We start from the raw sequence: 16,663 nt of genomic DNA on the forward strand, positions 1-16,663 counted from the left end.
GTAAGTGGGGAAACAGAAGGAGCTGGGGTGGGATCACACGATAAGGTAATGGGATTCCCTATTCCCATGTGGCTCTGGGGAAGGGAAATCCTGCCCACTAGTAAAATTGGAATTTCTGTGTTAGTCTGTGGATTCATATGAAGATGCTCTAACAATCACAACTTAAATAAATATCACTGACTTATCATTCCACATGCATGTTACAGAATCTTTCCAGACTCTCTTCTTATCTGAGGCTGGTTACTTCTGGGCACCTCGTGTCAGCTCAAGAGCAGCTCTTTCCTGTTTCATTCTTCACCACCCTCCCCTGGTGCTGTTGTCCAAGCTCTTAAAGCTACTGTTGTGTGTTTTGGAGAAGCATGGAGCCTGTGCCAGGCCTGATTCTCTCCTCCCCCACTTTGTGCTGGGTTCTTCCAAGTTTGTGGAACAAGCCATGCTGTGTTCTACCCACTTGCCCAGGTGCCACATGGTTATTGGACCCTACAAAATGCCACGGGATCCCTGACATTATAAAGTCAGCTTCTGGCTCAGCTTCTCTCTCCTTGAGGCTTTGCCACAAATCCAAGGGGCTGAGTGGGGAGATGGGATGCCTTTTGACTGTACCTTTGCGCTCCTGAGCTCAGCTACAACATGATGCCAACCTCATGGTTTCCACCCTGAAGATATCCAGCAGAGATGACATGGTGTCCTTTGCTAAGGTGAGAATTTATTTCTTTCCAAAGTTGTGTTGATTTTTAATTACTTTAAAAAATTTTAAATGTTTATTTATTTTTGAGAGACGGGGGGTGAGGGGCAGAGAAAGAGAGAGAGAGACCCAGAATCTGAAGTAGGCTCCAGGCTCTGAGCTGTCAGCACAGAGCCCAATGAAGGGCCCAAGCATACGAACTGCGAGATCATGACCTGAGCCGAAGCTGGACCTTTAAACAACTGAGCCACCCCGGGGCCCCACTATTATTTTATTTTATTTTATTTTATTTTATTTTATTTTATTATTTTATTTTATTTTTTTTAGAGCTGCTTCCCCAGCCTTGAAAGTCCTCTGGGAACAACTCCTCGAGGGCGAGAACAGGTGTGATGCAGCTCTCAGTGGATGACTTTAGTGGCTTGTTTCTGATTCTAAGACTCTGAGTGCACTGAACATGGCTATGAGATTATGATTATGGTGGAAGTTAAGAAGGAAGTCATCGAGAAGTATGAACAAGGTATGTGTGTGGTGGAAATTGCAAGATTTTATAAGAAGTCTACATCTGCATCTCATCTGCAGAGGAGGAGGAGGAAAAAAGCAGAGGAATCCCTCACTTTAAATGAGATTAGGAAGATATGTCAAATATGGGAAACAGTGCAAAATTTTGTAGAAAAGCACCACCCAAATAAGGCTATAGCAGTGCGAGCGATGAATATGTTTAAAGAGAATGCAGTGTTGTATTTCCATGAAATCCTCAGGAGGCAAAAGCAAGTGTCAATGGATAGGTTCCTTGTTAAAGTTGCTCAAAAAGAAAAAGATTCCATTAAGCCAATAGATAACAGTGATTCCGTTAGTGATGGTGAAAGTTGTCCTACACAATAACCCTTCCTTTCTTGACTCCTTCACACCAGCCATGAAGTTTTTCAAAAGGTAAGTGCAATTTAATTTGTCTTTCTTTATTTTTTGTATTTTCTTTGTGACTTTGTATTATATTACAGTATTATAATTATTTTTATATATATATTTTTGGGTTGTGGAACAAATCATCTAAGTTTCCATTATTTCTTATGGGAAAATTCGCTTTGATAGACAAGTGCTTTGGATTAGAAGCATGTTTCCGGAACGATTTATGCTCGCAAACCAAGGTTTTACTGTATTTCCGTTTTGTTACCAAAAATGAGATGAGGAAAGGAAAGAAGTGCTGTGGTCTGAGTGTCTGTGCCCCGCCCCCCCCCAATTCATATGTTGAAATCTACCTCCCAGGATGATGATATTTGGAGGTGGGCACTTGGGAGATAATTAGGTCATGAAGGTGTAAGTCTCAGGAGTGGGATTAGTGCCCTTAAAAAAGAGACCCCAGAGAATGCCCTCACCCGCCCCCGCCACCTCAGTGAGGATACACTGAGAAGACAGCTACCAACGATCCAGGAAGCAGGTTCTCAGCAGACACTGAATATGCCGGCACCTTGATCTTGGAATTTCCAGCCTCCAGAACTATGAGCGATACATTTCTGTTGTTTATACGCTCCTTATTCTATGGTATTTTTGTTACAGCAGTCCAAAGGGATGGGACCCAGGGGAGAACTTACAAAGACCATGATCTTGGCTCCAGTGAATATCGTGGTACATGAGTATGACTACGTGGGCTCTGGAAAACAAATGTGGGAAGAAGGTTGACGGGCACAGGGCCAGGTGCTATGGGTCTGCCCATCCAGGCCTCCTGGCTTCTGTGGGTACTATGTCTGCCCTGAATTTCCTCACACCTGCCGCTTATTACCCTCAAAACAGCTGCTCTCTGCTCCCTGCCCCCCTGCATCTCCAGTCTCTGGTCCCCTCTCACTGCATTTGTTCAGGTTACCATGCTGTTTTCCAGGTGCTTCTCAGGCTGGCATCCCCTCTCTCTCCTTCATCCATCCCATCCTCAGGGAACCTACACAGGACCCTCACTTACTGGGTCAGACCCACACCTCTCAACACTCAGGGATGAAGACAACATGAGTTAAACATGACAGGGGTGAGGGTACACTTGGTGAAGAGAATACCTTCTCACCAGGGAGGGATGGAAAGGAGTTCCTCGAGAGGGAGGCAAGGGCACCCTTTGATGGGGAGATGGGCTCAGACTGAGATGTGGGTTCACAATAAGCTTCAAGAAACGCTTGCTGATTCTTTTAGTTCTGGGGATTGTAACTAAGCATTAACAGAAAAGCCTGTGCTTGGGTGAGAGTGTTTTATTATATACTTCATTTCATCTAAAATCAAATTCATTGCCTAATGATAGCAGAAATACAGTATGTGCCAGTCACTGGGAATGAAATACCAGATTGATAGCCAGGAAGCGAGAGCTGGGACTGCTTCCATCATGGGCACCAGGCTCTCTAATGTCATCCATCCTTCAAGGGCCAGCATTAAGCCAACCCTGTACACCCTCCCCATGAAGCCAGAGTGTTCTGTTCCTCTTTCTTGCTACCTACCATGGACTACCCATCCTATAAGATTTTTGATACTTTGCTTCTTTCCTTTGCCTAAAATATAAGACAGGAATTATATATTATTCATTTCTATATTCTATGTACTATCTTTAATACAGTGGTCAGCAAGTAGGTGGTGCTGGATAAAAAATTTACTGAAGAAAAGAAGGGAAGAAAGAAAACAAGAAGGAAGGAAGGGAAGGGAGGCAGGAAGGGAGGGATGGAGGGAGGAAGGGAGAAAGTGAAAAAGCAAGGCTCTCCTGGACTATTCATCCAATTCATCCAGGCAGGTTTGACATGAATGACCAAGAGATTTTTGTTTTGTTTTGTGTGTTGGTTGTTGTTGAAGAGTGTAGCTCTTTCAAATCATGAAACTCAGTAGTTCAGTATATTCCTTAAACATTCATGGTCTTTTTTTTTTTCTTTTTTTTCTTTTCTGCTCTCATCAATGGGTTAATAGAACTCTTTATTAGCCCACCTTTGTTTATAGCCTGGTTGCTTCTTGACTTAAATTCTGCAAGCCCACAGCTAAACCCATAAAGTGCTCCCTACTATATGACCTCCAACCAAGCAACCAGGGGCAGCATCAGCCAGCAAGAGCCTGAGTTTGCAGTCAGACCAATTTAAATCCCAGCCTGCTGGGCTCATGGGAAGCGGGAGGGGGGGAGGGGGGCGGGTGGTTACCTCCCTTCTGTAACACCAGCTTTCTCTTCTACAACTTGAATTACCTTATCACCTGCGCACCGGCTGTTATTGAGATAGGAAAAATATGTGTATATGTATCAATGTCTGGCACATAGCAAATGCTCAAATAATGGTTAGCTTTCAAGCCATGGTATTATTATTTTTATTATTGTTGTTGTTCTGACTTCTCAGATGCTATCTTTCTAAGCCCACTCATTTAAAATCCTTTTAATTTCTCTTTATGCTGAAGCCTGGTCGTATCCCTTTGATCATTTCTGTAATATTCTCTGGCCCCTTCTCAAATTCTCTTCCATTTCTGAATAGAAGAAGGGAAAGCCACAATAAAATGGTACAGCCTTCTGCGGCATGGATGTTTTCTTTTTTTCTAGACCTTGCTTGGGTTTCAGGGAATCCATAAAAATATCAGCTAAGGGAAGAAATCATTGTTTTCAGCTGAAATAACATCCATGCATAAATTCTTTTCCACAGGAGTGAGGAGACCAAGATACTGGGGGAAAGAATTTGGTTTTGTCACACATTTTAAAGGAAAGCTGGGTGAGAGGAGAGCAGAAGGGGGGGTGGGAAGAAAGTTCAGTCTGGTGCATCCGAAGGTAGCTGAAGCCTTCAGTTCCAAATGGAGCCACTGAAGTTATTTACAAACTGGATGTAAACTAGCTCTTTCCCAATTCTCCTGGAGCCCCTGCCTGCCAGAGAAAATGATCAGGAAATTAGAGGAACTTGTTTTGCTGACTGACAAAAAATGCAGCTGATTCAAATCTGAACTTGAACTGCTGAGACCCTATGAACTGCCTCCCTCACAATTCGGGTTAAAATCAGGATGTGGCCCTTTCCCTTCTCTTGCTAGCTATTTTGGGTTATTTTCGCTGAAGGCAGATGTAATTGTTAAATGTGCAGATGTTACATTTAGTTCCTCCTTTTTGCATGTGTATCCTTTCTTTGCTTTTTTCCTTTTACAAGAAACAAATTTAATTAAGAATTATGCACATTTTCTTTCCTGGGCCTGTTTGGCCTGGTTAGAATGTTTCTGTTTAGGGAAGGGGCGCCTGGGTGGCTCAGTCCTTTAAGCTTCCGATTTAGATTCAGGTCACCATCTCACAATTTGTGGGTTCAAGCCCCACGTCAGGCTCTGTGCTGACAGCTTGGAGCCTGGAACCTGCTTCAGATTCTGGATTCTGTGTCTCCCTCTCTCTCTGCCCCTCCCCCACTTATGCTCTGTCTCTCTCTGTCTCTCAAAAGTAAATAAATGTAAAAAAGGAAAAAAAAAGAATGTTTTTGTTTTGGGGGAAATTTGGACCTGGATATTTCTCTTCGATCCTCTTTGGAGTTCATGGTTCCAGGATGAGGCTCAGTGGACATGCCCCATGCCAGGTCTGATAAAACTAGCTGCACTTAGAAGAAAGATATCTAGATGCCAAGGAATCATCTGAATACTTAAAAAGGAATGTGGGCTTATGGGCAAGGGCAGGGCTGGAAGACTGCCTCAATCACGTAGGAGGGACAGGAGAAGTAAATTAGGGAAAGGGGCTTTAGCTCCTTCCTACCTCTTATTAACAAATGGTTTGTGTCCTTCCTAAGTCACATGTTGAAATCCTAACTCCCAAGGAGATGGTATCTGGAGGTGGGGCCTTTGGGAGGAGATTAGGTGATGAGGGTCTAGCCCTCATGAATAGGCTTAGTGCCCTTAAGAAAGAAGTTCCAGAGAGCTGCCTTGCACTTCCTCCATGTTCAAGAACACAGCTCCTATAAACCGGGAAACAGCATCTCATCACACACTGAATCTGCCAGCACCTTGATCTTGGGCTTCCCAATCTCTAAAATTCTGTAAGAAATAAATGTCTATTGTTTACAAAACATTCGGGTTAGGGGACTCTTGTCACAGCAGCCCAAAGGGACTAGGCACCACCTTGGCATAATAATAACTCCCTTTTATTGAGTCACCTGCCAAGCTCTGTTCTAAGTGTCTGCCATGCATTCTTTCTTAAGTCTCAGTACTTCTATAAGGCAGGTGTCACCGCTGACACTTGCAGGTGAGCAAGCCAAGGTTAGAGAATTAAGTCACTCGGTTAGCAGCTAGGGGAGGGTTAGGACTGCAGTGCTGATCTAATTCCAGACATGCTAGGGCCTCCTGGCATCTTTCCCCCCTTTCTCCTTTTACCCCTGTCCAACTCCCCCAGTTTACACTTAGGGACAAGTGTGGTTCCAGCCGGGTTGAGGCTGATCCCGCACAGTACCGGGTCACATGACCTAGGTTAAGCCAATCAGTGCAGGGCCAAAGCAAAGGGCCCGGAGAGGTCATGTGACCCAAGCCTTTGCACGTAGAAGGAATGCAGGGCTTTGGGAGAAGGGTGTCTCTTTCCTTTTGTACACTGGACAAAATAGTGTGAAACTATTTGCTGTTATAGGAAAGACTGAGAGTGAAAGCAGTATTCAGAGGGCCAGAGGTGCAAGAACCATGGAGAAATAGAGGTGAAGCACCATGAGAAGTGTTAGTGTCTGCGGCAAATCAAAGCTGGTGCCAGAAACACGTGGGGGCTCAGCAATCAAGGGGCCAAGGAGGCCCCTGTATGTCTAAGACTGAGTTGAGTCTCTGTTCCTTATGCTCAAACATTCTAAGTGACCTGGTCACACTGCCCAAATGGATCTTCAGCTTTGTGCTTGAGTGCTGGCCTTGGCCCTTCCCACCAAATATATAGATACACACCCTGGAACAGCATGCATATGTGTAATTGAAAATGGAACATGGGTTTGAACTGCCAGTGCCCATGTCTTTGCTGATTTTTTTTCAATAGAGTGCAGTATTGTAAGTGTATTTTTTTTCCTTATGTTTTCTTAACATTTTCTTTTCTCTAGCTTACTCTGTTGTATGAATACAACATTTAATACATACAACATACAAAATATGTATTAACTTATTGTGTGGTAAGGCTTCTGATCAACAGTAGGCTCTTCGTAGTTGAGTTTTTGGAGAGTCAAAAGTTATATGTGGGTTTTTACTTGCATGAGGGGTTGGTGCCTCTAATCCCCATGTTGTTCAAGGGTTAACTGTATATGTAAACACAGAGATTTAAAATATAAGGAGAGGCCTGTGGGCACCAAAATGCCTAGAACTGTCTTGTTTCCACAAGAGTTCTTTGGAAACATAGCATCATCTTGAATCAAACTGATTTTTTTTTTTCAGGGAATTTTATTGAGAAGTTTATTTAGGATGTTTTATAGTGATTTTGAAACAGCAGCAAACTCTGTGAGAAGATGAGACACAACTTAAGTTCTTTGTCAGTGTACCCCCCTCCCCACACGTGGGGGGGTTACCCCAAGAGAGCTTGCCTTGGTATTGCCCAGCCCCCTCCCTGAATAACTCTTGCTTCCTGCAGGGGCAGTTCCAAACTTCATCTTAGTTATTAATTCTCTGCCAGAGTGTTTAATAGTGATAATTATTCTGGCATTTCTCTGACCAAGATGGTTTGTATTTTATTTTACTATTTTTTTAAATGTTCATTTACTTATTTATTTTTGAGAGAGAGAGGGCGGGGAGGGGCGGAGAGAGAAGGAAAGACAGAGAATCCCAAGCAGGTTCCACTCTGTCAGCACAGAGCCCGACGTGGGGCTCAAATTCACAAACTGCGAGATCATGACCTGAGCCGAAGTTGGATGCTTAACTGATTTGAGCCACCCAGGCGGCCCCAGTTTGTGTTTTAATAGGAGACGCGGAACCAGTGAAAAACTTTCTCAGCTTGCAGGAATGAAACTCATGGTGAAATTTAAGGCCCGTGACAGGACACAGAAACATTTTGGTTTCCTCTCAAGTCAATCCTTTAGTGCAGCCTCTGTGTATTCATGTGTACTCAGTCATGGCTAGGGCCAGCCCCGTACACGGAAACCCCTGTTTAACCCAAACCCAGAGATCTGAACCTCTCTCTCTTTCTCTCTCTGTCTCATGCTCACGCGCACGTGTGCGCGTGCACGTACACACGCATTGTCAATGAATTTTAAGAGGACAAAAGAATAGGAAGGGAAATTGCAGAAAAATAAGAAGTGAGATTGTTTCTACTTGTCCCTGCCTCTGGAAGGCTGTGACCACTGTCCTGAGCTGTTGGAACGTGTGAGTGCCCAGAATCTCCACACGACTTTTACTGCATGTTATGGGAAAGGAAACAGGGGCATGTCTCTCTTGAGGGAATGCCATCTGTGTACATAACAGGATCACCCCCGTGTGTGGATTCAGAGGTTTGCTCCCCAGCGGGGCATAACCACAGTATGTCTTTTCTCCCGAGCATTTATGGGTGTAGGTGAGGACACTGCTATAATTTTGTTTCTCCATAGCCAAAAAAACCTCAGATGCTGGTTTTAAAGTTTTAATTCCCCAGGCATTTACAGCCTGCTATCCTGGGTAGTTTAATTATGTGCGGATGGTAATTAATAGCAATGAACATTTTTAAACTCTGTAGTTTTCCTGTCTTAATCTCTAACATAGTGGCATTTGTGTGGATATCAAAGACCTACAAAGTCACCCAGTCACCCTATGCCAGTTCCCCAGTAGGAGCAAGAGGGCCAGATGCTGGGCTGAGGGACACTGGAAGGATTGGGGTAGGGGAGGAGGGCACAGGATGGTGTCAGGGATGTGGAGCCCACCGTGCGATTCTGCACATCCTGGGACAGAAAAACACAGGGCTGCCAAAACGGCTCTAACAGCAGACAGCAACCGGCTCCTTTGCAGAGGGCATTGAAGGAGAGGTTTCTGTGCGTGAATGGATGTGTCCACACCGATCAACATGACTTTTTAATATTTCAAGGGACCGCACACTTGACGAGGCAGGGACAGTGTCTGTTTTGCTCCCTGGAGAATCCTAAGTGCTGAGCACAGGGCCTGGTACTTAAGTGTTCAGTAGTTACACATGGAGAATGAATGAATGCATTACTGAGAGCCATGGTGTGCTGAGGCCAGGGGTAGCCAAGGCTTTTGGGGTGAAGATGTAATGAGGTTTGGTAGGTGGGACTTTGATGTCACTCTGTAGGGTTTCATCGGCTCCTCGGCCCTCGCGGCCAAAGGGCCTGGGACTTGCCTGGGAGAAGGAGGAGGAGAAGGGCATATTTTCCCAATATCCTCAGGACGTCAGCTTCCTGAATCTCAGAACTACTTACGCTGCGCCAGCACCTGGCACCCTGTCTGGAGGAAATTACATTGTAACTCAAGTAAGGCACTAAGATCCTTTGAACAGACCATCAGGAGCGACTGTGGGCCAGATTTCTTTATTCTGGGTAACTGAAGAAGTGCTCCCGAGGAGCTGAGAAGCAGGAGAGCCTGGCCGTTTGGAGGAGGGTGGACCCACGGGCTGGTGACCATCAGGAGGCTCGTTTAGAGGCACGTACACCTGTGGAGTCTGGGGACGTCTGACCCCCGGGGCTAAAATCTGCACCTGCACCTCTGGTGAGCCTCTCTGTCGTCGACTGGTGTTTCTTCCAGAGCAGGTTCAGTGTGGGCAGCCTGCAGTTCCCACGAGACAGAGCGTGCTCCGCGTCTTAGCTTCTCAGGAGCAAATGACGGTAGCATTGGCGCAGGCCACGGTGGAGCGCTTCTCATTATACAGTTCCAGCAAGACCTGGTATTCTCCCTGGAAGGGACACAGGGAAAGCATGACGTGTGTGACTCCCAGAGCAATCAGTCAATCATTCGACAGGTAGTCACTGAGCACCTTCTATGTGCAGGCAGTGTGTTAGACGCTGGGGATGAAGTAGAACCAAGGAAACCGAACTCACGTTGTAGAGCTTATGGGCCTCACCAGGACAGGCAGACAATGCATGAGATACTTCACTGTGCATGCATTGTGTGTGCTGATGCCACAGAGAGAATGCAGGCGGGGAAGGGGATGAACAGCAGGGCCGGGCCGGGTGGGGCTGGGCTTGTGCCGGTTGGCAGTTTTAAGTAGGGTAGTCAAGGCAGGCCTTGCTGCAAAGGTGACCTTTGGGCAAAGACCTGAAGTAGATGGAGAGCTACTTTGAGGGCTGGGCCCCACATTCCAGAAACTGCGAGGAAGCCCAAGGGGCTGTAGGGAGACAGAACCACAGGAAGTGGGGGAAGGACATGAATCGGGGATGGCCTCACAGGCCATGGTAGGGAGACACTGGCTTTCACTTGGAAAGGGTCGCAGGTCATGAGAGCCTCCTCCCCAGAGGAGTGGCCTGATCATGTGTACATGTTAAGAAGATCCTTCTGGCCGCCCTCTGAAAAAAGACTGTAGGGACAGAGAGTATAAGCAGTTAAGACCAGGTAGGAGACCACTCGGGCCTGTAGTGGATGGGGGAGGTGAGAAGAGAGATTGGATTCTGCATAGATTTTGAAAGAAGAGCTCATATGATTTACTGAGGAAACCCATGTGGGTGGCAGAGAAAGAGAGGAGCTGTGGGTGATTCTGAAGACTCTGGCCTGAGCAGTTGGAAGATCCAGGGAAGACAGAGAAGACCTCTAGACACAAGATTCACCCGCACGAAACCACAGTGCTCTATCAGAAAAAGTACTACCACCTTTTAGGGTTCCTTTCTGGCAACCACACTCCACAGAGGACTCCCTTCGTCTGTGGTTAGCAGCTGGGCTATATATGGAATCGCAGAAAAACCCATGTGTTTGCTCAGTGGCTAAGCCCCGCCCCAAGCCCCCAGAGGCCACACGGTGGTGGCAGGTCTGCAGACTCACCCGTCTGGAGAAGAGGCACTCTGGGTGGCACGACTTAGTGGGAAGCAGGGCAAAGGGCCCAAGAGGGAAGGATCTCAAGAGATTCCTGGCACATCTTTGAAGTGCCTGTCATCCAGAGAAGGAAAGGGGTTTAATCTGTAGAAGCCAGAGGGAAGGAAGAAATCAGAACACTGGATGGAGTTTGCATGAGAGGTAGTTTTTGTTAGAAAAGAACAACTTTTGGGGCGCCTGGGTGGCTCATTCAGTTAAACGTCTGACTTCGGCTCAGTTCATGATATCAGGGTTCGTGAGTTCCAGCTCCAAGTTAGGCTGTCAGAGCACAGCCCGCTTCAGATGCTCTTGTCTCCTTCTCTCTCTGCCCCTCCCCCACTCATTCTCTCTCTCTCTCTCTCTCTCTCTCTCTCTCTCTCTCTCAAAAATAAATAAACATTAAAAAAAAAATAAAAAGAAAAGAAAAGAAAAGAACAACTATCTAGCAATGAGCAAAGGTCCAGGAGCGAGTGGATTCCCCAACAATGAAAATTGCGTTGGGCAGAGCCAGGCTGTGCACTGGATGGTGGCTGAGGGGGGAAGGCTGCTTACAGCCCTCCCGCAGGGCACCATTCAGCTGGAGGATCCTGCGACAGCGACAGCGGGGCTCCCTGAGGCTGATCACCCAAACAGGAGCAGCTGTGATTTCAGAAGCAGTTTAGGAATTTCACCAAAGCAGTGTAAAAGTTAGAGAATTAATTCTGAGTAAAGAGCAATGGGAACCTGCATCTGTTTGTGCCACCATCATTGCCATCATTCCTGTCCACTTTTCTTTTAGAGTCCCTGTGCCTTCAGGTACACACCCTACATAATTATTGAAAACCAAATGAATTTTTCATTATTGCTTTATAAGCCTAAGAAAAGATGTAGTGTTTGCAGGAAGGTTCTAGATGATGAATTACTGCTTACATTACATACGTGCATACCTACCTCCAAGATATGCATAGTCTGGTTTAGGAGGTAAGGGTATTTAGGCAACTGTGCTCATCCTCAGGCAGGTGGAGAGACATGCTAGGAGGACAGGAGGGGCAGAGTAGGGAGGGACAAGGGACAGAGAGCAGCAGCCTCTGTGCTGTTGAGAGCACTAAATTTGCGAGTCAGGAATTTATAGTTATATCCTTAGCACTTACGCAAATTAGACCATCCCTGTAAGCTGTCCACGTACTTTGGAACCCCAAAAGGCCTCTAAATTCTAATTCAGAAAACAGCAGTCCTGGAGATGCAGGGTTCCAGGCAGGACCTCAGTCTGGGCCAAAGGACTGGCTGTGTTGAAAAGCAAATAATACCAAGACACTGCAGATTGACTGCTGAGTGGAAAAGTTTTCAGCCGAACAGGGATAGAATTAGCACAGAGGCCCATCTCTGGGGGATTTGGTGGGAGGAGGGGATCCGGGGCAGGTCTTTTAAAACCAGAAGGCTTCACACTGTCTCTGTCCCATATTAGGAAGCAAAGTCTCTGAGCCTTGCTGGCTGGCTGGCTGCCAAGGAAGCCTGGGCTGGCTGCAGCTGGTCCCCCGCCAGCGTGGGAGCTCATGTTGAGATTAAGGCCTCCAGCTGCCTCTGCTGCATACGTGACAGGTTGCATGTGTCCCACTTGGGTGATGTCCCCTGTTGATTCTGGCCAGGTGTCAGCAGGCTGGGGCACAGTCAGGGCTGGCCAGGCTTCTGCTTCCTAGGCCCCAAAGATGAGGAAGAGGTGGGAGGACCAGCCAAAGGGGACCAGTAGATGCTTAAGCAGCCATGCCCATGGCCAGGACACCTGAGCCTGGCTTTGTCCTCACACCAGGTGACATGCCTGAGCACCCCTTATTGGTTGAGGAATGCAGATCCTGAGCTCACCCAAGCGTCCTAGGGGAATGCAGTAAAGCTTTTTTACATCTCTGCCAGATTTTTCTTTCAAAAGGATTCTGTGCCTCTAGGAAGTTATTTTCCCCTCCTCCAGGTCATAGCAACTCCCAAGGGGAGCTGCTTTTTTTTTTTTTTTTTAAAGTCAATAATGCAGGTGCACCTGGGTGGCTCAGTCGATTACGTGTCCCAGTCTTGATTTCGGCTCACGTTTCGTGAGTTCAAGCCCCGCATCGGGTTTTGTGCTGACAATGCAGAGCCTGCTTGGGATTCTGTCTCTCCCTCTCTCTCTGCCCCTCCCCTGCTCATGCTCTTTCTCTCAAAATAAATAAATAAATTGAAATAATATAAAATTAAAAAGCCAGGAATGCCAGATGAAAATCAATTGTTTGCAAATTTTAAGCCAATTGCCAGGGGAAGGGGGAAGGGAGGGGTTCAGGAGGAAATCGGGGAAGAAAAAAGAATTCAAGTAGCAAAGACTTAAAGAAAAAACTAACTGGGAGAATTTTGGTTCCACATCCTAGAAGTGAAGAGAGTTTGCAAGACTCTAATATTTCAATGAAATGCCAGCAGAGAAGACTCTGGAGAACCCCAGAGGGGAAGGTGAAGCCGCAGACTTCCCATCTGTGGGAGCAACAGCTAGAGAATGTTCTAGAGACAGTACGGCTTGCACCTTAGGAACCCAGAGCCTGGGACAGAAAGGAAGCACACACAAGATAAATGAAAAGTTAAACAGATTCTTTACGCAGAAGGAAACCCTTTCCCAGAGCCATAGATGGGTTTTGGCATCTGGAAAGCAGAGAGGTTAAAGTTGAAACAAACAAACAAACAAAAAAAGAAAGTTATTACAACCTTGTGATTCCTTTTATGATGTCCCGTAAGATTCTCTCAGGAGTAGCATATTGAAAATGTATTGCTCATGTCAGAGCTGCTTGAGTTCAGCCATTTAAGAAGGTCACATTATTTTGCGGAAAGGAATTTGTGGAAATCTGGACCCTTAGCTGTGAGCCCTGCCGGTGAATGCTAAGGGCGGGGGCATTTTATTCACCTGGTGACAGCCCACTAATAATAGTGTAAGGCTGGTACCTGTGGGCCTTTACCCTTCACGCTTGTGTGTGTGTGTGTGTGTGTGTGTGTGTGTGTGTGTGTGTGTCTTCCTCTCTCTGAACAGCCAGCCTCACAGACAGCTCACGCCCCAGCAGCTCTAGCCCATGCAGTACCCTCAGATACCAACCATCCTGCAGGACAGGATGAGGGCCTCCCTCTCCGTGGGAGCTGTCTGCCCAGGGGATCCCAGAGGGTCCAACAGACATAAAATGTTATAACCAAAAAGGTAAAACCAGTGTGTTAAGCGTTTGTGAGTACCCATCATGAGGTATCAGCTTTACTGAAGAACGGTTTTCTTGGTAGGGGTCAGTGGAAAATGTTTGAACTATTGAAATTTAAACTCAAGAAACTGCTCGATACAATAATTAAGTAACAGAACAGAGCAGAAAACCAAAACCTTACCTCGAGAATTTCAAATCCAGGATTATTGATGGGGCCAGCATAATAAATCTGCTCTGAAACATATACAAAACAGACAAATGTTACTCAGTCATATTAAACAAAAATGATTTGCTCCTATTATCTGTGCTTGCTATTCAATAGGGATCTAAGATTGGGAAAGAAGGTCTCTGTTCACACAGTTGCTCATATTCTAGGAAGAACATCGACAACATGTAAATAACTAAACAAGGCAGTGTCTGGATTGTTGAAAGTGCTAGAAGGAGACATGTAGGTGGTGTAAGAGATGCAGATGGTGAGATGGTTAGGAGGCCAGGCTGGAGCTGGGCTGCCTGGAGTTAAATCCTGAGACCACCTGTGATAACTGTTTCATCTTGGACAGTCATTATCTCTGTGGGCTCAGTTTCCTTGTTTTCAGAATGGGTATAATAATGATAATAACAGTGTCCACTTCCCTGAGCTCTGAGGAACCAAAGGATTAATCAATGTAAAGCTCTAATACCGGTGTCTGGAAAGCACTCAATAAGTAATTTGCTAAAATAACAAACTAGGAGACGCCAAGTTTGGTTGGATGGCTGGTTATCTCTAAGGAGATGATATTTGAGCTAAGCCCTGGGGGAAGGGAATGAGACAACATTCAGTAGCTCTGATGCAATAATGGAGAGGGTAGATGGTTGGGTAGTTTTACCGAGCAAGAATGGTAAGGAGAGAAAGTCAAGACTGTTGGGAATAGATTGGGGAAAGCTTATAATAACAGACCATGGAATCTAAGGAAGGTAAGGAAGAAAATGGAGGTGGGGGTGGGGGTTGATAGTAGAAACAGTGGTAGAGTTCATTGAATGGAGTTTCCATCATGGCTGTCAAGGTCCTAGAATGGGTGAGCTGGAAGGACATGGTGAAGGCAGATGGCAGAAGGCTTCACAATGAGATTTCAGAAGTGGTGCATTTTCTGATGATGACAACACACAGCATTGACGTGGGAGTCAGGGGTTGAGGTGGAATGATGGAAACGGTAGTTGGAAAATGGTAGTGGAGGTGAATCAGCTGAGACATTATGGTGGTGATGGGCTGTGACTGCCTCCTCTGTGACTCCCCAGCCCCATGCACTTAACACATTATAAGCGGTGCGTAAGAGCACAGGCTCTGGGGTCAGATTGTCTGTGCTGGGTTTGAATTTCGTCTTTTCTTATTACTAATTGGCCAAGTCACCTAATCTTTCTGGGCCTCAGTGTCCTCATCAGGAAACATGGGCAGGTTATAATAATATTCACCTCAGAGTTGTTGTGAGAATCAAATGAGTTAATACAAGTAAAACTCTTTTAATAGATCTGGCGCATGGGGAGCAGTCAGTAAGTATTTGCCATTAATATACTCACTCACCAATCCACTCTACAGGGCATCGGCCCAATACAGGCCAGGCACTGTGCCAGGTGCTAGATACAACAGGAGACAAGAATATTATGTGAAACATTTGAATCATTGGCCACCCAGAATTGTAATCGTTTGTTTACAGGCTGTTTCCTGCAGTAGCCCGTGCCTTCTTGTTTGCATAGCTCCCGGTACATTGCAGAATCTAACACACAGCAGGGTGCAATATAGGGTTGTTGTAGAGGTTGTTGAATGAGCAGATACAGAGCCAGGACATGGGTTTGTCAAGCAACTTCATTCTTGCTCCTGCTATTGTAATCCTCTCCCTGCCGGAGGGCTCTGGACCTGGGCTGTTTACATGAGAGACCGGATTAGGGAATGAGCCAGCAGAGCAGCCAATATGGTGGTGAGGGTGGAGGGATGGTAGAGGAGAATGGAGGAGAAAAAAATGCTTATTAGTTTATTGATGGCACTATGTGTTTTTTAAATATATTCTTTAAAAGTTTACTTATTTATTTTGAGAGAGAGAGAGAATGTGTGGGGGACGGGAGAGAGAAAGGGGGACAGAGGATCTGAAACTGGCTCAGTGCTGACAGCAGAGAGCCCCATGCAGGGTTTGAACTCATGAACCATGAGATCATGATAGAAGTCACAGTCAAACGCTTAACTGACTGAGCCACCCAGGTGACCCTTATTGGTGGCATTAGGTATTCAGCTCTTTTAATGGCACAGTGACTTCTGTCTCATATATCCCCTGGTGCCTAACCACTGCTCAGTAAATATTTGGAGACAGAACAAAATCTCCATGAAATGAGGTTTTGGGCCAAGGGCAGCATGGTTGGTGTGTGAACAGCTGCCCACACAGAATACTATCAGGGGCATGAGGGTAATCCTTTTTTGAAAAAGGCCTCTCCAGGCAATCTGAACCTCAACTTCTACCAGGAGACCCATTCTTTGCATAGACTTTGGCTTCTGTTAAATGCTCGTGCCCCCAACACATCCATCCTTCCTTCCCTTGGTCAATTTCTTGTACCTCACAAGGAGAACGCACAAACATGGTGGATGCCAGATGGACAGCCTTCCTATTTCATTGCACTAAACGAAGTGATCCATTTACTTTTGAAAGGAAACTGATACTTGGTTGTGGATATAAGCAAAACTTTAATTGGAAACTACTTTTCCATACAAGATGATTTTGGAAATAGAGATATTGAACTTCTGGATCTTATCCTTGAGAATCTTCCGGTGCAACTGAGAAAGATACAATGACTAGCTACACTGAATGTTAACTGTGTGAGGAGTGAGTTAACTGTGTGAGGAGAGCTGAATACCTATGTGGGTGGTGTATCTCACAAGTGCAGAGAGCTC

At 45.9% G+C, this 16,663-nt stretch overlaps 1 protein-coding gene across 3 annotated transcripts in view; it reads right to left on the bottom strand.

The window, feature by feature from the left end:
- Window positions 1–1,024: 1,024 nt before the first annotated feature.
- Window positions 1,025–16,663, bottom strand: part of LY86 (lymphocyte antigen 86) — a 69,016-nt gene continuing 53,377 nt past the window's right edge. The window contains exons 4-6 of one of the 3 annotated variants that reach the window (XR_009604830.2): window positions 13,931–13,983; window positions 10,547–10,681; window positions 9,377–9,467 (exon numbers count right to left, since the gene is read on the bottom strand). Coding sequence is in view for 2 of the 3 variants with exons in the window: in XM_060614878.3 (XP_060470861.1) it covers window positions 9,384–9,467; window positions 13,931–13,983 (137 nt within the window). In the remaining variant the exon portion in view is untranslated. Of the gene's footprint in view, window positions 9,468–10,546; window positions 10,682–13,930; window positions 13,984–15,307; window positions 15,361–16,663 lie in introns of those variants that run through there. The other 2 variants (XM_060614878.3, XM_060614879.2) reach the window with 2 other exon arrangements.

The sequence above is a fragment of the Panthera onca genome, chromosome B2, assembly GCF_046562875.1.
Source record: "Panthera onca isolate mPanOnc1 chromosome B2, mPanOnc1 haplotype 2, whole genome shotgun sequence".
NCBI lineage: Eukaryota > Metazoa > Chordata > Mammalia > Carnivora > Felidae > Panthera > Panthera onca.